Raw genomic sequence first — 23,505 nt, forward strand, 5'->3', positions numbered from 1 at the left:
TGTTCTTTTATTGTTAAATTCATGTTCAGTATGTTATACCTCGTGGTCTTCTTTGTGGGAACACAGGAGAAGCTATTATTTCTTCTAATGCAAATGGAACATTTATGTCAAATTCTTTGGGTTTGCTATGTAATTGAAAAAGAAAAATGTCCAACCCATAAATGGTATCTTTCAAGTCCCCAAAGTACCTAAGATACCGGAACCAGAACCAGAACCAGAACCAGAGGTAGAAATAGAGGAAGAAGTGCCTGAGGAAGAGGAATACATTCCTGAGGAAGAAGAATATGTCCCTGAGGAAGAAGAACTTATTCCTGAGGAAGAAGTTGTATCTGAGGAAGAAGTAATACCAGAAGTACCAGTCAAAGGTACATGGCCTCTTTTGTCAAAAGAGAGGAGCTAAGCTCCCTTTGGTGGGCTGTGAGTCAATCCTCAGTGTTAACATCTCATTAACACCCCGTTCTTAAAACTGCCCCTTTGACAAACAATCCAGCCATACCTCTTTGGTAGCTGTTGTTATTTAACATATTTGATATGCCATCACAAACATTTCTGAATGGAAATCATATCTTTAAAAGTGCCTGAAGTACCAAAGAAACCTGTGGTTGAGGAGAAGAAACCTGTCCCTGTCCCCAAAAAGAAGGAAGCTCCACCAGCCAAAGGTAGAGCCATTTAGGAGATGTAGTCATGTTATGCATGTAATAAACAGTCTTTAATCTGTATTTTTGTGTTACTTTTGCTTTATTGTTTTTGAGTATCTGTCAGTGGGTAGTTGTTTCTGAGCTCGGGTAAATGTGCTCTATAATTAACTTATTGGCAAAGGTTAGGTGATTAGTTTCTTAACACAAAAATAATCTCTTTAAAGTGCCTGAGGTTCCAAAGAAACTGGAGGAGAAAGTACCTGTGCCTGTTCCCAAAAAAGAGAAGGCTCCACCTGCTAAAGGTACATTCACCTGGGATACATTCATAGATTATTTTTAGGATTTACCCAGGCAGAGCAATAACGCTCACTTTGGCAGATTCTTCTTGGAATTAATAGTGAGTGGAAAAAATATAGATCTGGAATTCAAATACTAGTTTTTCTACTCCCCACTTCTGTGACCTTGGACTAGCCACTTCCTCTTTCTGTGCCTTGGTTTCCTCATCTGCAAAATCTCTTCTAGCTCTAAGCCCTAATGATGACTCCTATGGATTAAATACAATGTTAGTGCTAAGGCAAGAACTACTTGGCACTACCAAGGCAAGAACTGACCACAATAGATTATTTTTTCACTTGTGTAATTTGTCTTTGGATTTACTTGTGCTTGGTGTTTTGTGTCTCTTTTCAATGTTATGGTAAACTCTTACTATAACATATAAGCATATTTAACATATCCATATAAATTGATGTATTATTTAAATTATAATAATATATTAATGTATTTAATACATTCAATAAATATATTGTTATATATTATATTGTTACTTAATTATTTAATATATATTAATGCTATTGTCACATAGTGATATGTTTAATATGTCTATTAAACATATTATTTATATTAATATATTAAGAATGATAGTGTTGGTATATTACATTAATAATGCTATTGTATTATTTAATGTTCTATATTAATATATTTAAAATATCTATATTTGGATATTTGATTATTTGTCCATATATAGCTATGTTAAATAGACTAATACTGAATGTTAATCAAAATAGTCACTGTTTCTATATATTAAGTTTGTAAATATATGTCTGTGTTTAAAGAAAAACAGGTGAAAGATGGTACTCACCTGTTGTTATACACTGTATTCCTTACCAGTCATTCTATGTTGAATAGAGTATGTGTGAGTGTCTTTTCATCACTTATAGAGAGAACCATTATTGTTGTGGTCATTCTTGATTCTACTTAGAAGAAATCAAGGTTTTTGTTTCTATTGTCAAGTCTTTGGATTTTAAAAAATGAGATATTTAACCTAATGTGTTATTTTTAAAGTGCCTGAGGTACCCAAGAAGCCTGAACCAGAAGAGAAAGTCCCAGTACGTGTCCCTAAAAAGGTGGAACCTCCCCCAGCTAAAGGTACATACACTTGTGACATGTCCACAGTGTTTGTTTGTTTTATTTCAAAATAAAGTGAAGTGCAAATATGAAAGTCTTATTTCTTGCTCGTTAGAAAGGTATCTCCTCAATGTCATTTCCCAGAAGAAGAATAAAATTATCCTATTTCACTAGTTATCTCTATACTTACATTGTTATTTTATTCCTTTGTCTTACCTGTTATAAACCTGTAGTTTAATGTGTTATTTTAATATGGCATAAGAAGATAAAAATTTTTAAATAATCTCTTTAAAGTGACTGAAGAATCCTATATTTACTTGAATATAATATTTTTAAGTGCCTGAAGTACCTAAAAAGCCTGTCCCAGAGAAGAAGGCTGTACCAGAAAAGAAGGTACCTACCCCAGTTCCTAAGAAAGTGGAGCCTCCGCCAGCCAAAGGTACATTATTTCTACACTTAAAATGTACAGAAAGGAGGAGTCCCTCTTATATTTTATTTATGTACACAGATTTGCCCAGATTCTTTTATGTTCCAAAGGAATGGAATGCCATACATGATAAGTTTCACAGTTTAGACATCTGGACTCTTCTCCTTTCTTGATGTTTTTTTTTTCTTTTCTATAAGAAATATAAAAGAATGTATACTTAAAGTCAAATAATATCTTTCAAGTGCCAGAGATGCCAAAGAAAGTTGTCCCTGAAGAAAAACCAGTACCTGTTCCAAAAAAAGTAGAAGTTCCTCCAGTCAAAGGTACATTAATCTATAACAGAATTATTACACAGAGAAACTTTTCATTGTGTTAATAAGTCTCACTATTTGAAATTAATGTTTTGTAGAATTTATTTGGACTTATTTTTTTTGCTGTTGTATAGTTCTTGTTATTTCCTTTTTTGTGTTGTCCTTTTTTTCTGGGTGTTGTATCTATAAACTAAGTTTTTAAAAAAATCAAATAATGTCATTAAAGTGCCAAAGAAACCAGAACCAGTCCCTGCTCCGGTGGTCGTCCCTGAAGAAGAGGAAATCCCCCCTGAGGAGGAAGAAGAAGTTCCATTCGTGGAAGAAGAAATTCCCCCTGAGGAGGAGGAAGAACTTCCCCCTGAGGAAGAGGAAGAAGAGGAAGTTCCATTTGAAGAAGAAATTCCACCTAAGGAAGAAGTTAAGCCAGAGATACCTGTACATGTACCAGGTATAACAGTTCTCCATTGAAGTTCTCCAAAACATCATTGCCATCATCTTAATTCTTCTCTGTCATCTGTATTATGTCTCTTTTGTATTTTTGTGTTGCTTTATTCTTGAAATTTCTTTGACACAGTTGTAGTTCAGTGCTTATGTGTTTTTTTTGTAATGTGTCCTCTGAATGTGGTTTTAATTTATTTAAATATAATGTTTTTAAGTGCCTGAGGTGCCTAAGAAACCTGTGCCAGAGAAGAAAGTCCCTGTCCCTGCCCCTAAAAAAGTGGAGCCTCCACCAGCCAAAGGTATAACAAGCCCACGGGAATGTTCTTTATCTCATATCCTCCATTCACAATTCTTTCCAGGACAATTATGATGGAACTAGGTTTGAGAAATGCAATTACTTATAAAATTCAGAACCCCCAATTTTGCTTTTAAATATGAATTTATGGGGCAGCTAATTAACACAGTAGATAGCATCCCAGGCCTGAGATTGGGAGGATCTGAATTCATATCTGGCCTCAGATACTTCTAGCTATGTGACCTTGTGAAAGTAACTTAGCCCTGATTGCCTAGACCTTGCCACTCTTCTATCTTAGAACTGATACTTAGAAAAAGAAAACTGTCCACCCTATAAATGGTATCTTTCAAGTCCCCAAAGTACCTAAGATAAACCGCTTCATTCAGATGAATTCAGACCATTTCTTCTCACTGGTTGTGCTATGTTGTTCTAAAGTGAAAGGTGAGTTGAAGTGGCAGCAAGAGCTTATTACTATCAATTTCATTATTATATAACAATAGCTAGTATTTATAGATACACCTGCTGTGTGCCAGGTACTCTGCTAAGTATTTCAGAATTATTATTTCATTTGATCTTTATAATAATCCTGGGAAGCAGCTGATATTATTATCCCTATCATACAGCTGGGGAAACTGAGGCTGAAAACAGTTAAATGACTTGTCCAAGATCACATGGCTAGTAGTAAATGGTCATGGCTAAGTTTGAATTCAAGTCTTCTTAATTCTTGTCCTAGCACTTGTGCCTTTTTAGGTCAAAATTCTTATAAGTGTGCAAAGATGATGCAGTGCCTAGGATAATTCACCCCCCAAAAAAATCTGTGAAAACTTCATAATTCACTCACTAAATCATGGTGTCTTTAATACACTAAATAAAGAAAAAGTCTCAGAGTAATCATAACACTGAAGAAAAGCAATAAATACATATAAACATCTCTTAATGGACTATATATAGCTTATATGTATGTATAAATATAATGTTTATAAATGCATATTTAGCACTACCATTAAGAGTTATATCCCCCCCAGCTATGTGACCCTGGGCAAGTCTTTTAACCCACTTGCCTAGCCCTTAATACTCTTTTGTCTTGGAACCAATACTTAGTATCAATTCTTTTTTACTTATTATCAATTCTAAGGCAGAAAGTAAGGATTTTTTAAAAAGTCATATTCCCTAAATTCAACAAACACTTAAGTACCCCTGATGTGCCAGGCAGTGTGTGAAATCCTAAAAATACAAAGTCAAAAACAAAACAAAACCTGCCCTCCAGAAGCACAGATGATCTTGACAGAAGAATGGAAGGAAATCAGTATTCCTTTGCATTTAAGTTCAATAATGTTTCTTCCTATGGTCTCAGTAGCACCGACTGCTTCTCCCTTTGGAGTTTATACATATCCACTCTAGAAGGTGGGTTAATTTAACTTAGTGAAATCAAGGGATAAAAAAAGATGTATTGAAGCTAATGATAGAAAGAAAAAGAGAGACAGAGAGAGGTAGAGGGATGGAGGGAAAGATGTAGGGAAGGAAGGAAGGAAAGACATTATAAATAAATCGATATATAGATTGATTTTAAGTGAGGTATGTTTTATAGATGTTTGCTGAACAAATAACTGAGCCCAATTAAAAGGAGTATTTACTATCCAAAAATCAAGTGAACTGCTACCAATATCAGACTCCAAAGCCTATTTCCACCATACTGTTCAGAGCTGATCATTTCCTTCATGTTCTTTACTGGAGTGTTGTCTTTCCATTTGTCTGTTTGTGTCTGGAGTTGGGTGAAAGGTGGGTTTTGATCAGGGGTCATTGTTCTAATACATTGTGTCCCATATACGTTCTTATTCTTTATGTGTCTTTTCAACACAAAATGAAATTTTTATCATGGAATGATGTCTTTAAAGTGCCTGAGATTCCTAAGAAGAAGGTGATTGAGAAAAAGGTGCCCGTTCCTAAGAAAGAAGAAGCTCCTCCACCCAAAGGTACCTCAACTTATAAACAGATTAAAGTTTGCTGTTCCATTCTTTCTTTCAAAAGTAAAAATCATGTCATTCATGTGTCTATATTCTTGTTCTAACCCAGTTTATTATTATGGAATTATTGTCTTATGGTGTCTGGAATGATCTCTTAAAATAAATAATCTCTTTAAAGTACCAGAGGTGCCTAAGAAACCGGTGCCTGAGAAGAAAGTCCCTACCCTGGTTCCTAAGAAAGTGGAGCCTCCTCCAGCCAAAGGTACCTCATCCCCTAGATTAGCTAGCAATATGTAACTAACATAACTTTGCTCATCTCTTTCATTTGTCCTAACTGTCGAAATGTTTCTTCAGTTGCATTTCTATTTACATACAGTTTGTATTCAGTGTCATCTTCTCTTGTGATCATCATGTTGATGACTTCCTTTTGTGTTTGTTGAATCCTCCCAGAAGTAAAAATATATTAAATCCAAATCTCTTAAAAGTCCCTGAAGTGACTAAGAAACCAGTCCCTGAAGCATATAATTCCACTTCCTAAAAAAGTGGAGGCCCTCAAGGCTAAAGATAAAATACCTTTTGAATGAATAGACTTAAAGTTTTATAACATACATTTCTTTCTTCTAAAAAATCCTACTAATTCATTCATTGAAATGTTAATGTCCCATATATATGTATCTGTTCTTATTCTCTTCCTTCTTGTGATGAAAAATTAGAAATGTGTCCCTTTTGCATTTCTTTTGTTCTTGCTATGTTGTATTTTAAAGTTCCTAAAAGCAACTAATATCTTTAAAGTTCCTGAGGTACCTAAGAAAGTGGAAGAAAGACTACTACCCACTCTCCCTCAAGAAGAGGAAGCCCCACCAGATGAAGGTAGATAAATTCCTAACCATAGATATAAAGAGAATTTTTTAATATTGATCACATTAATTTGTTTAATATTTAGGCAAACTGTATTAATATTTTGTTTTATAAACTATTTATGAATATCAACACTGGCCTATTTATCCAAGACCTTAAAAAACCACAATTCATCTAAAAGAAAGAGAATAGAAAGTTTTTAAAAAATTGAAATATAACTCTCTTTTTTGTTTAGTTTTGTCTGTGATCTGTTTGAAGTGGAATTCCATATTTGCTATATGTTTATCTTTTTTTTTGCCTACTGATATGAATGGGGATAATTATGCATATGTTGTTGTTGTTGTTGTTGTTGTTGTTGTTGTTGTTGTTGTTCAGTTGTTTTGGTTGTGTCCTACTTTTGGTGACCACATTTGGGGTTTTCTTGGCAAAGAGAGATGAGTAGTTTGCCTTTTCCTTCTCTAATTTTCATTTTACATATGAGGACCTGAGGCCAACAGGGTTAGGTTAAGTGACTTGCCCAGTGTCAAAGAACTAGTAAATGTCTGAGGCAGGATATGAACTCAGTTCTTCCTGACTTTAGGCCTGGTGCTCTATTTACTGTACCACCTAGCTGCCCTGAAGAGGCATAAGCCAGACCAGTGAGGCATAGGATCTACTATATAGAAAGCATCATGATGAGGTAGAAATAAAATTGGGGCTTAGAGAGGATTCTGATTGTATTTCAAATTCTTTGACTATATAATTTGCTTCAAAAATAAAAATATCAGTTCATATATTTATATTGCTTTCAGGTTTAAAAATCATTTTTCTTCACAACAAGCTTATGAGGAGGTAGTGAAACTATTATTTCACTTACTTTAATCAGTCAATTAAAAAACATTTTTAAGCACTTAATATGTGTTAAGAACTGCGCTTAGTGCTAAGATATATAAAGAAAAGGCAAAATTAGTTCTTGCACTCGAGGAGTTTACATTCTAATGTATAACCCACAAGATACACACAAAGTAGACACAAGGGGACTTAAGAAGAGGACCAGAAGCTGCAAATACCAGGAAAGACTTCCCAGGGAATTTGTCAATTAAACTAGGTCTCGAAGAAAGCGAGGGATTTTAAGAGGCAGAGGAAGGAAGAGGGAAAGTGTCCAGTACATATGAGGAACTTGAGGCTTTCAAAGAAATGAAGTGATTTGTCTGTGGTCATGTAGCTAGTAAGTCTTGGAGCTAGAATTTGAACCGTTGTCTGTGTTACTCCAAGCCCAGTGTTCCTTATCTCTCAAACTACTTGAACAATGTGGACTTCACTTTTCCCTATCTGTAAAATGAGGTAGTTGGCTAGATTAGATTGTCCATCAAGGCTCTTCAAGCCCTGACAGTCTGTGATTTAACCGGGTTTATACAATTTGTAAAAGGCCCAATATAATTTTAACAGTAGCTAATGATTAAAAAAATGATTTTCATATTTGGAAGATGCTAATTTGATGTGTGCCAGTCAATTGTATACTTAATAGTAAAATGAGTTTCATGTTTTCATTTTAGCCATATAGTCATTAAATTATTGAAATAATTCACAAAATGCTAATATTTTTAAGTGCCTGAAGAACCTGAGGAAATTCTTCCAGAGGAGGAGATACCTGAAGAAGTTCCTAGCATAGAGGAGGTTGAGGAAGTTTCACCACCTATAGGTATATCAGTGTTATATGAGAATTGGGTTCTTTAAATACTCTCAGACCTTTCTCAGTATTTATTGAAACACTGGGAAATTTCTGATGTGGTGTGTGTGTGTACACTGTGTGTGTGTGTGTGTGTGTGTGTGTGTGTGTGTGTGTGTGTGTGTGAATTATAGTTGGTAAAAGAGTATTGCTAAAAGTTGAGGCTATCCAACTGGATGGTTGGGTGCTCTTTATTTTTTATTCAAATACGCATTACCCTGAAAGATAGGATACTTCTCTCCTTTTTAATTGACTTTTTCTATTGCCAGGACTACACATTAGTTTTTAATCATAGTTCTTATTTCTTCCTTTCCTCTTAAAAATGTAATTGGAAAAAATCAACTTTTGAGCAAAATGGAATCTTTCATTTCAAGTCAAGTTCTTATTCTTGAAATGAACTCCTTAACTACATTTTGGACTCTGCTTATATTTTAGAGCACATAGTATTTTCCCTCTGAAAGACAAAGCTTAAGTGAAAGAATTGTCTAATATCTTTTAAACTTTAATGTTCTGTGTGGTTTATATTTATTGTTGTATGGTAAATGTTTTTGTTCTGTTTTTTGTGCATAAAAGTCTTTAATTACTCATCAAATATCTTTCAAGTGCCCGAGGTGGTTAAGAAAGCTGTCCCTGAAGCACCTGCTATTATTCCTAAAAAAGAGAAGGCTCCACCAGTTAAAGGTATAGTCAATATAATGAAAATAAAAACAAACTCAACATCCATACTAGTCACCACAGTGGCAGAGTTAAGACTAATATTATTAATAGCAGCTGCATATAAATATACATTGTCCACATATTTACTTTACTTTTTCAACTTTTCACTGACTCAGAGAGAGGAAACAAACTGTTCTATAGGCTAGGCCCTAGGGGAAAAGTATAGATTTTCATTGAGATCATTGTATTAGACACTTGTGTGCATTCTTCCCTCTACTAACGACTATAAAAAAAGTCTTTCTAATTTTTGATAACCAACATTAAAAAAGAATTATTTAGACTATGTGACCTTGGGCAAGTCATTTAACTATGCCTATCCCTTGTTGCTCTTTTGCCTTGGAACCAATACTTCATATTAGTTCTGAGACAGAATGTAAGGGTTTTAAAAAAAAAATAAAGATTGAGTAGCACAAATCATCAGATGATTTTAATATTCTACCATCATTTTCTGTCCAATGTTCCATTAATAAGCAACAAGACCCAATGTTCCATTTCTATTCCAGAAGAAAATTAATCAACAGAAAAAAAATCTTTCTCCTATAAGTCCTAATTATATAGTCTTTTTCTTGATTAAAAAAATTCATAGTGCAACAGCACCCTAAAGAACATTTTGCATATGAACACTGAATTAATATTTGACAATGATTACTTCAAATAGAATTTTCTTAGTTAAAGATTATAGAAGCAGACCCTACATGAATGAGTTCTATTATTACTAATTGGAGTAGCAAAAGGGCCTTAAAAAAAATTGAGCCTGAAATTTAATCAGCTCAAAGTAGAGGGAGAACATATAGGAGAAATATCTCTGTTTTACTTTAAAATAGTAGCTCAACTCTAATGGCTCACAACATTATTCCTATAATTTTCACTTATAAATACATTGTTTTGTTATATTTTTTCATATTTATTTTTAAATGTCAGCATTGTAAAATTACTAAAAAATCCTAATATCTTTAAAGTGGCAAAGAAACCTGTACCTGAAGAAAAAGTACCTGTTCAGAAAAAAGAACCTCCTCCAGCTAAAGGTATAGCTCCTTCTCTTTGTCTATTTAAATAATACACTTCATCTTCATCTTTTCTTCAAAAAGCATTTATGTTGTCTCTGAGTCTTCATGTGTTATTTCTCTTTAGTTCAGTGGTGTATATTACCATGCTTTATGTTACTTAGTTCATCTTACTGTTTTACATTCTTAAAAAATGAATACTCTGTCTTTAAAGTGCCTCCAGTATCCAAGAAAGTACCAGAAAAGAAGGTTCTTGTGCCTAAAAAGGAGGTGGTTGCCCCTACAAAAGGTACAATAAGAATTCTTACTAGAAGCTTTGGTTTGAAAGTATAGTATGTTTGTTCCCAAATACCTTTTTTCATGTTTCTTGTAACATTTGTCAACTTTCGCCTTCATTTTTTTATGTAACCTCAAAACTCTTAAAGTGGAGACAATTGCCAAGAAAACCATCCAAGAAGAAAAAGTATCAATTGTCTTCCACAAACAAGAAGTAGTACAAGAAGTGCTAGAAATAGAACAAGAAGTTGAAGAAGTAATAGAAGCCAAAGAAGTGGAAGAGATCTTTGAGGAGGACGAAGAGGAGGAGGAGTTCTTTGATGTTGAAGAAGAACATATAGAAGAAATCCTTGAAGTGGAAGAGGTCCATAGATTCAGAGAAGTCATCGAAGTGGAAGATGTGGAAGTGACTGTAAAGCCCACACCTGCTGTGAAAGGTACATGGCATTCCACAGTTGTTCACACTCTTCAAATCTTGCTTTCACTAACTTTCTTTGAAAACACAGTCTTTCCTTGAATTATATATGTATATCTTAATATCATTTTTGCAAGACAATCATGAAAATTTGAATTCTTGGCCCATTTGTAAGAATGAAGTAGATGTGAATTTCCCAAAAATACCAATCCAAGTTTGCTTTCTAAAGGCAGGATTAAAACACTTGATTCTATTCAATTTGTCAAGTCAGTTTTACCAAGTTAGTAGCTACTAAACATTTTTGAAGTCAAGTAAAGTTACTACCTATCCCAAAATAACTAGTAACCAAAGACTAATTAATTCAGCAGCAGAAAGGAAAAGTTAAATAATAAATTTCCTAACTAAGATTTCCACTGATCATTATAGTCTTGTGTAGACATTGCCTAAAGATAATATCAGTCTTCAATCTTTTTATTGTTTGGTTTAATTTTTTTAAAAAAACACTAAAAAAGACATTAAAGCACTAATAGTAACACAAATTTCATTAAGACAGACTAGTTCCTTGATGTGAAGAAATAAAAGCAAAAAATTGTGAAACATGTATCTATTTGGTCCTTCTGGAGAAAAAGTGGTATACAAAGTATGATAAAAAAATAAATATGTATCTGCCATTAAGTAGACTAGAGGACCCTGGATATCGAATTCAGTTTAACAATTATTTATTATTATGTGCCTATCAAGTGCAAGACACTATTCTGTATGCCATCATGGAAGTTATATCCTTTTGGCACAAGTGAAAGACTTATAAAACATTATGATTCAGGGCATTTACAAAAATGAATCACTATTAACATAATTGAAAGATGTTTTATTATGTTTCCCTAATATCACCTTCTGGATTAATGTTATCTAATATTATAAGATTTGTTTCGGGATTTAAATGTTCTAAACAAAAACAAAACAAATCCTAATATCTTTGAAGGACCTAAAATTGCTGAGAAAGTCATCCCTCCCAAAAAAGAACCTACTGTTGTACCTCAAAAAGAACCACCAGCAAAAGGTATATCTTTTTTTTCAAAGTTCTCTTCATTTAATCTTATTGTACAATATGCACGTAAAGTTAGGACTTTGCTTTATAATTTTATGTTCTGTTTTGTGCTTTCTTTCTATGTGCTGTATTCTTGAAATTTCTAAAACCAACTAATATCTTTAAAATGAAGTCTCTAAGGAAGTTTTTACAGTAAAGAAAATATCAGTTCTAACTAAAACTCCCCAAATAATACAAACTAAATGTGTAGATCTTGATCAACCTTCTTCTAATCCCCAATTCCCTTCTGTTGAAATTAATTCTTCACTCAGGTATGCTCATATTCCACAAATCCACATGAGTGTCTTTTATTTGTAATGCTGTTAATTATTATTTGATGTCCGTGTTGTGTTAATGTTTTGTATGTTTCTTAAAATTTTTTCCAACTTAAAATAAACTAATATCTTTAAAGTGCTTGAAGTGACCAAGAAAGTTATCACAGAAGAGAAAGTACAAATTACTCCACCGAAAAAGCCAGAAGTACCATCCCCTAAAGGTATATAGGGCATTTAATTTTTGTCAAATAAGTAGCTGGTTTACTTGTTCTAAAAATGAAAAAGTTCCTTGGGTTTTTATGGTTCTATATTTATGGTTAAAATTCAACCTATATCAAACATTGTGATAAGTCTGATGAAGTTAAGTCTATATTTTCCTACTTTCTAGCAATGTTTTGATCTGTCTTTATACTTCTTTTACCTTGTTTGCCTAAAAATATTTTTCAATTGGGAAAATAAAGAAAAATTATTGTCTTTAAAGTGCCTGAGGTGCCCAAGAAAGTCATTCCAGAAAAGAAAATACCTGTTCCAGAGGAACCTGAAGCCCCTCCTCCAGGTACACACCTTCATTATGATGCATGGCAGAGAAAACCTCCAATTCTTTTGTTGTTTGTCCTTCTTTTATCCAGAACATAAATGATATTTTTCAATTAATGGGCAAAAGGGAGGTAGATTGCATTTCTTTGTATAGGCCATATGATTTTTTAAATTAAGCTTAATTTTATATTAAATCACATGATTATGCTATAGAATCATAGAGAGTTGGAAGAGACCTCAGAAACCATCTAGTCCAACTTTATTTTTCCAGTTGAAGAAACATGGCTCAGAAAGGATAGTGGCTTGCCTGAGGTCATATAAATATTAAGTACTAAAGATAGGATTTGAACCCAGTACCCTTTTTGCTACACTGTCTTAGAAAGACAAGTTTAAAAGTTAGGCTGTGGTTGGGTGATAGGGTGATAGGGTGATAGGGGACTAGAGGTAGAGGCAGCTGGTAGGACAGTGTAATAAAAAAAAGACTGAAGCTGAAATCTGGATTTAGACACATATAAATTATATGACCCTGGGTAAGTCATTTAACTGCCACAGTTTCCTCAATTATAAAATGAAAATAACAATGGCACCTACTTCGAAAGGTTTTGTGCAGATTATATGAGATAATTTCTAAAAAAAGCACTTTGTACAGTGCCTGGCATATAATATAGTAGGCACTATATAAATGCTGATTCCTTTCCCCTGTCACTTCCTAAGAAGTGGAGACCTTGAAAACAATGCTTACCTCATCTAAATATGTTAAAGAGGGGGAAGCTGGGTGGTTCAGTAGATAGAGTCAGGCCTCTAGAGACAGGAAGTCTTGGGTTCAAATAAGACCTCAGTCACTTTCTAGCTGTGTGACCTTGGGCAAGTCATTTAACCCCCATTGCCTAGCCCATAACACTCTAATATTAAAAACATTAAATACTGATAAGAGATATTGTCTTCTCCTAACAAAAAAACTTCCTTTTAAAAAGTTTACTAAGTACTACAAATGAGTATCCTCCAAATGATAATAAAAAAATACAGCATAGCCAGAATGTTCATATGCATAAATCAAGGAATTGCTAGGCAAATCTGCCGGTGAATATTCTTTGTTAGATTTCTCTTCTATTTTCTTTTGATGTTTTAATTGCAATTTTGTAATTCTAAAAAATGAAATCTTAAAAAATCCTAATATCTTTAAAGTGCCTGAAGTACCAAAGAAAATCGTTCCAGAAAAGAAAGTTCCAGCTGCTGTTCCCAAAAAACCAGAAGCACCGCCTGCTAAAGGTATCTATGATTTCTTCCACAATGGCAAAATAATTGTCCTTTTGCTTATCTGTCTGAGATTGTAATGAATACATGGTTTAGAGAAAATAAGTGTGTATGTATGCAAATATGCCTTCCCTCATCCTTCAAATTCTTAATGCTTTATGTCTGAATGAATCCACAACAATAAAACTAACTACTAATAGTTTTGAAGTCTCTGAGGCCTAAAAAGTTATCTCAGAAAAAACCTATAATGGTTTCTAAAAAACAAAGATTTACTTTTCATATATCTTAAATGGTAAAAATCCAAATTATATGAAGTGTAAAAGATGAAAGAAGAAACCAGAGATTCATCTTTGTTTACATCTGACAAACCCAGAATTCCTAGACTCTCAATTGTTATTTATACCCTGAGACAGTGGCAATTAGGATTCAAAACCAGTTTCTTAGGGGCAGAGTAGAATGGAGAATTATCACATTCCTAGCCATTAGATTGATTAATTAGAGCACCAAAATATAGTGGGAATTGGGTAGTTTTTAGCGGAATGGAAAAAAGAGTTTCTTTACGACTCACAGATTACTTATTTTGATAAGCAAAGAACTTCAGATTATACTCTCACATTCTCAATCTATTCTTATCACTATTTTTATTACTTTTAAATGTTAGTGATTAATGTGTCTCATGTCATCATTATTTTTGCTATTCCCTATGTATCTTTGAAACTCCTCTAAGTGTATAAAAATTAATATCTTTTCAAATTTCAAATAAAGAATTCAAAGAATTGGTCTGAAAAGAAAAAGGACCTATATCTGCTATACTTCCTAAAAGTAAGGGATCCCAGCTCACCAAAAGTAGACATTAACCATGATCTAAATCTGAAGGAGGGTGGGTTTTTGAAACTGAAAACATTTTAAATCTTTCTCTTAATCATTTCTAAATATTAACATACTAATATCTTTCAAGTGCCTGAACTGTCCAAGAAAGCTATTGCAGAAGAAAAAATCCCTGTGATTGTTCCTAAAAAGAAAGAAGCTCTATCTGCTAAAGGTATATTTAACCAACACCAAGTCAAGATGTTTGACTTCCAGACTCAAAAATCATATGCTATATCTACTTGCATATTTTCTATCTTCTCAACTACTAAAAGTTAACATACTAATATCTTTAAAGAGCCCAGTATACCCCGAAAATCCATCCAAGAAGAGGAGATATTGGAGCCTATCCCTAAAATAACAGAGCAACTTCCAACAGAAGGTATCTTTAAATTATCAGATTCTGAAGAAACAATTTTTTTTCCAAGCTAGATAAACACATTTGTTATTTCTTCTATATTTTCATACCCACTAAATGCTAAACTACTAATATCTTTAAAGTGCCTGGTATACCTAAGAAAGCTGTCCCAGAAGAGAAACTGCCTGCACCTTTGCCTTCAAAGCCAGAAGTTCTTTTGGCACAAGGTACAAATCTGAAGGAAAAAAAATCTATCTTATATCTTGTAAAAAAAAATATGTATGAAGTAGATGTAGCTTGTGTCTTTAGTTCAGTATGTCTCTGAAGTTTCTAAATGTAAAAATACTAATATCTTTAAGTGCCTGAGATCTCCAAGAAAAGTGCCCCCAAAGAAGCACCTCCTGCTAGCCCTAAAAGAAGGGAGAGACCTCCAGCACCAGGTACCATTTCCTATTCATCCCAGACAGGAGAAAAAGAATGTTCTTGTCTGGTGCTTTGGAAAGTTTTTTGTCTCAGTGTGCTTAACAGATGCATTTCATTTATCTATGATGCCTAATATAAAAATACTAATGTCTTTTTTTTAAAAAAAAAAAAACCCTTACCTGCAGAAGAGTGGTAAGGGTAGGCAATGGGGGTAAAGTGACTTGCCCAGGGTCACACAGCTGGGAAGTATCTGAGGCTAGACTTGAACCTAGGACCTCCCATCTCTAGGCCTGGCTCTCAATCCACTGAGCCACCCAGCTGCCCCCTACTAATGTTTTTTAAAGCCATCAGAATGACAAAATAATTCATTTCAAAGGAGTAAATTTCCTCCAAAACCAAAGTTCCACAGGATAAAAGTACAGGTCCCCAGTGATCAGAATTTATACTACAGGTTAGAGAAGAATATTGATCTTGTACAAAGGAAAATCACTTGGGGTATAAGATTTTCCTTCTCTACTAAAATGTGAGGGGGAGAAGGGAAGGTAGGTAGAAGGAAGGTTGAATGGGAGAAAGGAGAGAGGAAGGTAGCGGTCACCAGCCCTGGCAGGGGGAAAATGACCAGAGCCCTTCGGGGCTCAAATAAAAGATCAGAGAGCAACTTTAGGGTTTATAATAGCTAGGTTTTATTTAAATTAGAAAGGGGAAGGTCCAGGAAAAACTAGGAGGTAGATGAGGGGAAAAGGCAGAGACAGACAGACAGACAGACAGAGACAGAGACAGACAGACAGACAGACAGACAGAGACAGACAGACAGAGACAGGCAGACAGAGATCAGGGTAGATAGCATCAGCCAGCTTCCAGGCTCAAGAGAGCAGAGAGGGAAAAGCTGCCAAACTTTCTCTTTTATACTTTCTCCAATACCTCCCACAAAAGAAGTGAGAGGTGTTGGGGGAAGTTGTAGCAGAGAATCCTGGGAGCTGTAGTCTCCCAAGGCTTATAATAATTTTAAATGACACATTACTAATGACTATTAAGTAAAGTAATTAGTAAGGCTATTTATTATCATTAGCTTACCACAAGTGTTCAAAAATAGGATACTTAATAGAAAAATATCTAATGCATTTACTAATACAATAATACAATGTTTTTAACTGTGCTTCATAGTTCCTAAGAATCAAAATACTAATGTCTTTTAAGTACTTGAGTGTCCCAAACATGTCCCTGAATAGAAAATAACTATGACTATCCCCAAAAAGTAAGAACAGATACCACCTAAAGATTTATATTACTACCTATCAGATTATGGGTGGTTCAAATTCTTTCTAGACTTCAAAATAACTTTGAGTATATATACATATAGTTATTGTATCTACTAGTTTTCATACCTCCTAAAAATAAAAATACTAATTTTTTTAAGTGCCTGAAGCTACCCCAGAAGTTTTTCCTGAAAGAAAAGAGCTTCCAAAGCCAGAAGTAAAACCAGTTCAAGGTATATGCTCCAACCCAGTGGATTCTAAGGGGAAAACCCTACTAGCTTTAAACTTTAATGTCACTATGTCTGTATGTTATATGTTTAACTCCTAATTGTAAAATTACTAATATCTTCAAAGTGCCTGAAGCTCCCAAAGAACTGGTCCTTGAAAAGAAAATGCCTGTTTCCCACAAACCAGAAGTCCCATCTGCTAATGGTATATATCACAAATCAAGTAAATTGGAAAGAAGAACATTTTGTTTTCTGTTACTGAAAATATTTTGAAGTCTCGATCAAACCGTATAACTCCCAAGTATAAAAAATACTAATATCTTTAAATTGCTTGATGTTCCCCAAAAAGTTGTCTATGAAAGGAAAACACCTGTTGATGTTTCCTCAAAAACAGAAACCTTGCCTGTTAAAGGAATATATCACCAGTCAAGTAAATCTAAAAGAAAAATATCTTGTCTTCTGTTATTGAAAATGGTTTTATGTTTTGACTAAGCTTCATAACTTCTAAGTTTTAAAACTACTAATATCTTTCAAGTGCCTGAAGTTCCTCAAGAAGTTATCCCAGAAAAGAAAATACTTGTGACTGTCCCCCAAAAGCCGGAAGCCCCACCTGTTAAAGGTATCTGTCACCAGTCCAGTAATTATAAAAGAAAACTATCTTGTCCTCCAGTCTTAAATATCAGATTAATGTTTTTACTGATCTTCATAACTCCTAATTTTAAAATTACTAATATCTTTCAAGAGCCTGAACCTCCCAAAGAAGTTGTCTCCAAAAAGAAAGTGCCAATGGCTGCCCCCAAAAAGACAGAAGCCCCACCTGCTAAAGGTATAGGTTGCTGCTGAATCAATTCTGAAAGAATATCCTGTCTTCTGCTATTGATACTATTTTGATGTTTCTATTAAGTTTCCTAACCCCTAAGTGTTAAAATACTAATATCTTTTAAGTGCCGGAAGTACCCCAAGAAGTTATTCCTGAAAAGAAAGTGATCAAGACTATCCCCAAAGAGCCAGAAGCTCCACCTGCTAAAGGTATATGTCACCAGTCAAGTAATTTAGAAAGATGAATACATTGAATTATCTTCTATTATTGAAGATATTTTGAAGTCTCTGTTGAACAATATAACCTCTAAGTATAAAAATACTAATATCTTTCAAGTGCCTGAGGCTCCTAGAGAGGTTGTCCCTGAAAAGAAAGTGACTGTGGCTGTTCCCAAAAAACCAGAGACTCCATCATTTAAAGGTATATGTCACCAGTCAAATCATTATGAAAGAAAAATGTCCTGTCCCTCTGCTCTTAAAAATCAGATCGATGTTTTTACTTGTCTTCATAGATCCTAATTTTAAAATTACTAATATCTTTCAAGCTCCTGAACCTCCCAAAGAAGTTGTCCCTGAAAAGAAAGTACCTGTGGCTATTCCCAAAAAGCCAGAAGCCCCACCTGCTACAGGTATAAATTGCTGCTGAATCAATTCTGAAAGAAAAAATGACCTAGCTTCTATCATTGGTATTGTTTTAATGTTTCTATTAAGTTTCCTAACCCCTAAGTGTTAAAATACTAATATCTTTAAAGTGCCTGAAGTACCCCAAGAAGTTATTCCTGAAAAGAAAGTGATCAAGACTATCCCCAAAGAGCCAGAAGCTCCACCTGCTAAAGGTATATGTCACCTGCAAAGTATTTGGAAAGATGAATATATTATCTTGTTATTGACAATATTTTGAAGTCTCTGTTGAACAACATAACTTCTAAGTATTAAAATACTAATATCTTTCAAGTGCCTGAGGCTCCTAGAGAGGTTGTCCCTGAAAAGAAAGTGACTGTGGCTGTTCCCAAAAAACCAGAGACTCCACCATTTAAAGGTATATGTCACCAGTCAAATCATTATGAAAGAAAAATGTACTGTTCTTTACTCCTAAAAATCAGATTGATGTTTCTACTGACCCTCATAGCTCCTAATTTTAAAATTACTAATATCTTCTAAGCACCTGCTCCTCCTAAAGAAGTCGTCCCTGAAAAGAAAGTGCCTGTGACTGTCCCTGAAAAGCCAGAAGCTCTACCAGATAAGGGTATATGTCACTGATAAAATAGTTCTGAAAAAGAAGTGCCTTATCTTCTGTTATTGAAACTATTTTGATGTTTGTGATATGCTTCATAACCTCTAAATATAAAATACTAATGTCTTTAAAGAACTTGAAGTGCCCCAAGAAGTCATCCCTGAAAAGAAAATATCTGTAGCTGTCCCCAGAAAGTCAGAAATGCCACCTGCTAAAGGTATATGTCATTAGCCAAGTAACTTGGAAAGATAAATGTCTTATCTTCTTATTGACATTATTTTGACATCTCTGTTGAGCAGTGTAACCCCTAAAATAAAAATACTAATATCTTTAAAGTGCCTGAGGCTCCTCAAGAGATTGTTCCTGAAAAGAAAGTGCCTATGGCTGTCCCTCCAAAAACAGAAGTGCTACTACCAGCTAAAGGTATATGTCCCCAATGAAATAACAATGAAGAAATATCTGTTTTCTGCTCTTTAAATCAGATTGATGTTTCTACTGACCTTTACAGTTCCTAATTTTAAAATTACTAATATCTTTCAAGTGCCTGAACCTCCCAAAGAAGTTGTCCCTGAAAAGAAAGTGCCTGTGGCTGTCCCCAAAAAGCCAGAAGCCCCACCTGCTAAAGGTATATGTCACACTGAAATAATTCTGAAAGAGGAATGTCTTGTCTTTTTTATTGAAGATATTTTAATATTTTTATTGAGTTTTGTGACTCCTAAGTGTAAAAATACTAATATCTTTAAAGTAACAGAAGAACCCCAAGAGGTTATCCCTGAAAAGAAAATATCTGTGGCTGTCCCCAAAAAGTCAGAACCTCCACCTGCTAAAGGTATAGATCACTGCTGAACTAATTTTGAAAAAGAAATGTTCTGTCTTCTGTTGATGATACTGTTGTGGTATTTTTTTTAAGTTTCCTAACCCCTAAGTATAAAAATACTAATATCTTTAAAGTGCCTCAAGGGCCCCAAGAAATTATCTCTGGAAAGAAAATGGCTGCAACTATTCCCCAAAAGCCAGAATTCCCACCACCTAAAGGTATATAGTGTCATCCTTTAAATTATGGGAGGAGATAAGGGGAAAACTTTTTCTGGCCTACCCAAATTACTTTTTGCTGTACATATGTAATTCACGTTTCTACTGATCCTGGTAACTCCAGAATAAAAACAGAAATCCTATTACCTTCAAAGTTCCAGAAATTCCCAAAAAGATTGTCCCTGAAAAGGAAATACCTGTGGCTGTTCCCCCAAAACCAGAAGCCCCACCTGCTAAAGGTATATGTCACTACTGAAAGGAAAATATTTGTCTTTTGTTACTGAAAATGTTTTGATGTTTCTGTTGAACTATAAAATCCCTAAGTGTAAAAATACTAATATCTTCAAAGTGCCTGAAGCTCCCAAAGAAGTTATTCCAGAAAAGAAGGTGCCTGTGGCTGTCCCCAAAAAACCAGAAGCACCACCAACTAAAGGTATATGTCACCAGTGATCTCATTCTGAAGATGCAATCTTTTGTACTCCTGATAATGATCTCTGAAACCCCTAAGTATAAAAATACTAATATCTTTAAAGTGCTTGAAACTCCCCTAAAGAGTTGTCCCTAAAAAGAAAGTACATGTGTCTATTTCCCCAGTAGTTTAATAGTTCTTCCAGCTAAAGTTATTTATTCCCAGTGTTCTGATTATGGGGGGGGGAAAGGTGAAAGGATTTAGATCTAGAAGATCATTAAGTCCAACCCTTTACAATTGAGAAAACTAGCCTAGAGAGGAAAGGCCATTTTCCTACAATCACAAATATAGTAAATAGCAGAATCCGGATTTGAATTATCTCTAAACCCACTGAACTTTCTGCTATATGATGCAATCTCTACGTCTTTTCTCTTTTTGATGTCTTAATGTACACTAATATTTTTCCAATTGTCTTTACAATTCCTAAATATAAAAAACTAATATCTTTAAAGTGCCTGAACCACCTAAAGAGCTTGGCCTAGAAGAGAGAGTGCCTGTAACTGTTCCCCCAATGCCAGAGGCCCCACCAGCTAAAGGTATATGTTACCACCTATCTTATTTCTTGGGGAAGTTGGGGAATAGAAGAACCCATCTACCCTTGAAATTTACCTCTACTGTGAAAACACTCAATGTTTCTCTTTCTTAGTTTCTAAATGTAAAAATACTAATATCTTTAAAGTGCCTGAAGCACCCAAAGAGGTTGTCCTTAAAAAGAAGGTGCCTGTGGCTATCCCCCAAAAACCACATGTGCCTCCAGTTAAAGGTATATGTCACCATAATTCTGAAGATATGTCATCTCTTTAAGTAGTTAAGTAGTTCCTACTGATTTTCATAACTACTAATTATAAAATCACTAATATCTTTCAAGTGCCTGAACCTCCTAAAGAAGTTGTCCCTGAAAAGAAAGTGACTGTTCCCAAAAAGCCAGAAGCCCCACCTGCTAAAGGTATTTATATGCACTCACCTGATTCAGAACGATCTCTTAAAAATATTCTCTTGCTTCACTGTTTGATGCTTTACATTGGTCTTCACCATTTCTAAATGTAAAAACACTAATATCTTCCAAGTGCCTGAACCTCCCAAAGAAGTCATCCCTGAAAAGAAAGTGCCTGTGACTGTCCCCAAAAAGCCAGAAGTCCCTGCAGTTAAAGGTATCAGTCACCAGTGATTCTGGATGAGAAATGTCTTACCTTCTGTTATGGGAAAAAGGGGGTAGGGAACTGTGTGTTTCTAGTAAATGTTATAACCTATAAGTATAAAAACAAAACAAAACTAATATCTTTAAAGTGCCTGAACCTCCCAAAGAAGTCACCCCTGAAAAGAAAGTGCCTGTAGCTGTCCCTAAAAAGCCAGAAGCCCCTGCAGTTAAAGGTATTAGTCATTAATAATTCTGGTTGAGGAATGTCTTACCTTCTGTTATTGTGGGGGGAATCGTGTGTTTCTGGTGAATGTTGTAACCTTTAGTTATAAAAACAAACTAATATCTTTAAAGTGCCTGAACCTCCCAAAGAAGTCACCACTGAAAAGAAAGTGCCTCTAGCTGCCCCCAAAAAACCAGAAGCCCCTGCAGTTAAAGGTATTAGTCACTTAGAATTCTGGTTGAGGAATGTCTTATCTTCTGTTATTGGAGGGATAAAATGTGTGTCTCTAATGAAAGTTGTAACCTATAAGCATAAAAACTACTAATATCTTTAAAGTGCCTGAAGCCCCCAAAGAAGTCATTCCTGAACAGAAAGTGCCTGTAGCTGTCCCCAAAAAGCCAGAAGTGCCACCCGCTAAAGGTATTCATTGCATATAACTGTGCTTGATTTGATCCATTTGTCTTCAGTCTTCCTAAAGCTAAATATACTAATATCTTTAAAGTACCTGAGGTTCCAAAGGAAACTGTCCCAGCCAAGAAGGTACCTGTTGCTGTTCCTCCCAAGCCAGAGACTCCACCACCTGAAGGTACATGGCAAAAACACACTGAATTAGGAAGGAAATTCCGTCTGCCTGTCTTTTTTCGGGTGGGGGGGGGGGTTGAGGGTATGGTCTGGTAAATGGCTTCTGTCCAAAATATCTTTGTGGTTTTCTGTGTAAATTCTAACAGTAAAATTAGCTAATATCTTTAAAGTATATGAAGAACCGGAGGAAATTACACCAGAGGAAGTGTATGAGGAGCCAGAACCAGAGCCAGAGCCTCCCCCTCCACCACCCAAAGGTACCTGTGAGCCCTATTCAAATATTTCAAATTCACTTGAGATTATTAACCCTTTTTGCATGTCTTGGATCCCTTTGGTAGTCTGGTGAAGCTTCTGATTTCCTTTGTCAGAATACTACCTTTAAATGCATAAAATAAAATACAAAACATTACAAAGGAAAGTAATCATATTGGAATGTGATATTTATATATTTTGAAAAGCAGTTCATGTACAACAGGTTAAGAACCCTGCCTTAAAAAAATGACGCTCACTTCCAGAATTCAAAAGTCTTTGTGTATGGGTGAAGTTACTTTATGTTTCCTACCTGTCTTATTGTTTCTAAAATATAAAAACACTAATATCTTTAAAGTGCCCGCACCACCCAAGAAAGTGGTCCCAGAAAAGAAAGCACCGCCACCTGTTGTCAAAAAACCTGAGAAACCACCTACAAAAGGTATTTGTCATGACTAATAATGTTCTTTACATCTTTATGTCCTGTAAATGTACCTGATGTTTTTTTTTATATTCTTAAAACTGTGATTTTTAAAACTACTAATATCTTTAAAGTGCCTGAGATACCCAAGGAAGTGGTCCCAGAAAAGAAAATGCCCACACCTGTGCCCAAAAAGATAGAAACCCCTCCTGCCAAAGGTATCTAATTCTCTTGGGAAGGTTCTGAGTTTCAGGGAAGGTTAACATGGGAGGAAGGCTCTAAGGGTCTTGAAAATTACTTATTTTTTTCCTCTGTAAATGATTCTTTGTAAGTCCTAAGTATAAAAATACTAATATCTTTCAAGTGCCTGAACCTCCCAAAGAAGTCGTGCCTGAAAAGAAGGTACCAGTGGCTGTACCCAAAAAGCCGGAAGCCCCGCCTACTAAAGGTACAATCTCCTGAGATAACAGAAGAAAATCATTCTTTTCTGACCCTGAAATTTATGTGTTGAATGAAACCTTCTTGACCCAGGACATTTGATATTGTGTTTATAAATTGTAATCCTGGATTTAGAAAGAAAAAACAACAACAAAACC

At 34.7% G+C, this 23,505-nt stretch overlaps 1 protein-coding gene across 1 annotated transcript in view; it reads left to right on the top strand.

Annotated features, from left to right (window-relative positions):
- Positions 1-23,505, top strand: part of TTN (titin) — a 328,387-nt gene that overhangs the window by 162,987 nt on the left and 141,895 nt on the right. Inside the window, exons 138-164 of the mRNA XM_044669742.1 lie at positions 177-365; positions 576-659; positions 863-940; positions 1,980-2,063; positions 2,380-2,481; positions 2,712-2,792; positions 3,007-3,215; positions 3,454-3,520; positions 5,412-5,489; positions 6,273-6,350; positions 7,927-8,019; positions 8,650-8,727; positions 9,723-9,788; positions 9,982-10,057; positions 10,209-10,480; positions 11,441-11,518; positions 13,543-13,626; positions 18,107-18,190; positions 19,337-19,420; positions 19,983-20,066; positions 20,177-20,260; positions 21,994-22,077; positions 22,160-22,243; positions 22,410-22,496; positions 22,847-22,930; positions 23,044-23,127; positions 23,274-23,357. Coding sequence (XP_044525677.1) covers positions 177-365; positions 576-659; positions 863-940; positions 1,980-2,063; positions 2,380-2,481; positions 2,712-2,792; positions 3,007-3,215; positions 3,454-3,520; positions 5,412-5,489; positions 6,273-6,350; positions 7,927-8,019; positions 8,650-8,727; positions 9,723-9,788; positions 9,982-10,057; positions 10,209-10,480; positions 11,441-11,518; positions 13,543-13,626; positions 18,107-18,190; positions 19,337-19,420; positions 19,983-20,066; positions 20,177-20,260; positions 21,994-22,077; positions 22,160-22,243; positions 22,410-22,496; positions 22,847-22,930; positions 23,044-23,127; positions 23,274-23,357 — 2,640 coding nt within the window. The remainder of the gene's footprint in view (positions 1-176; positions 366-575; positions 660-862; positions 941-1,979; positions 2,064-2,379; positions 2,482-2,711; positions 2,793-3,006; positions 3,216-3,453; positions 3,521-5,411; positions 5,490-6,272; positions 6,351-7,926; positions 8,020-8,649; positions 8,728-9,722; positions 9,789-9,981; positions 10,058-10,208; positions 10,481-11,440; positions 11,519-13,542; positions 13,627-18,106; positions 18,191-19,336; positions 19,421-19,982; positions 20,067-20,176; positions 20,261-21,993; positions 22,078-22,159; positions 22,244-22,409; positions 22,497-22,846; positions 22,931-23,043; positions 23,128-23,273; positions 23,358-23,505) is intronic.

This window comes from Gracilinanus agilis, chromosome 3 (genome assembly GCF_016433145.1).
Source record: "Gracilinanus agilis isolate LMUSP501 chromosome 3, AgileGrace, whole genome shotgun sequence".
Classification (NCBI taxonomy): domain Eukaryota; kingdom Metazoa; phylum Chordata; class Mammalia; order Didelphimorphia; family Didelphidae; genus Gracilinanus; species Gracilinanus agilis.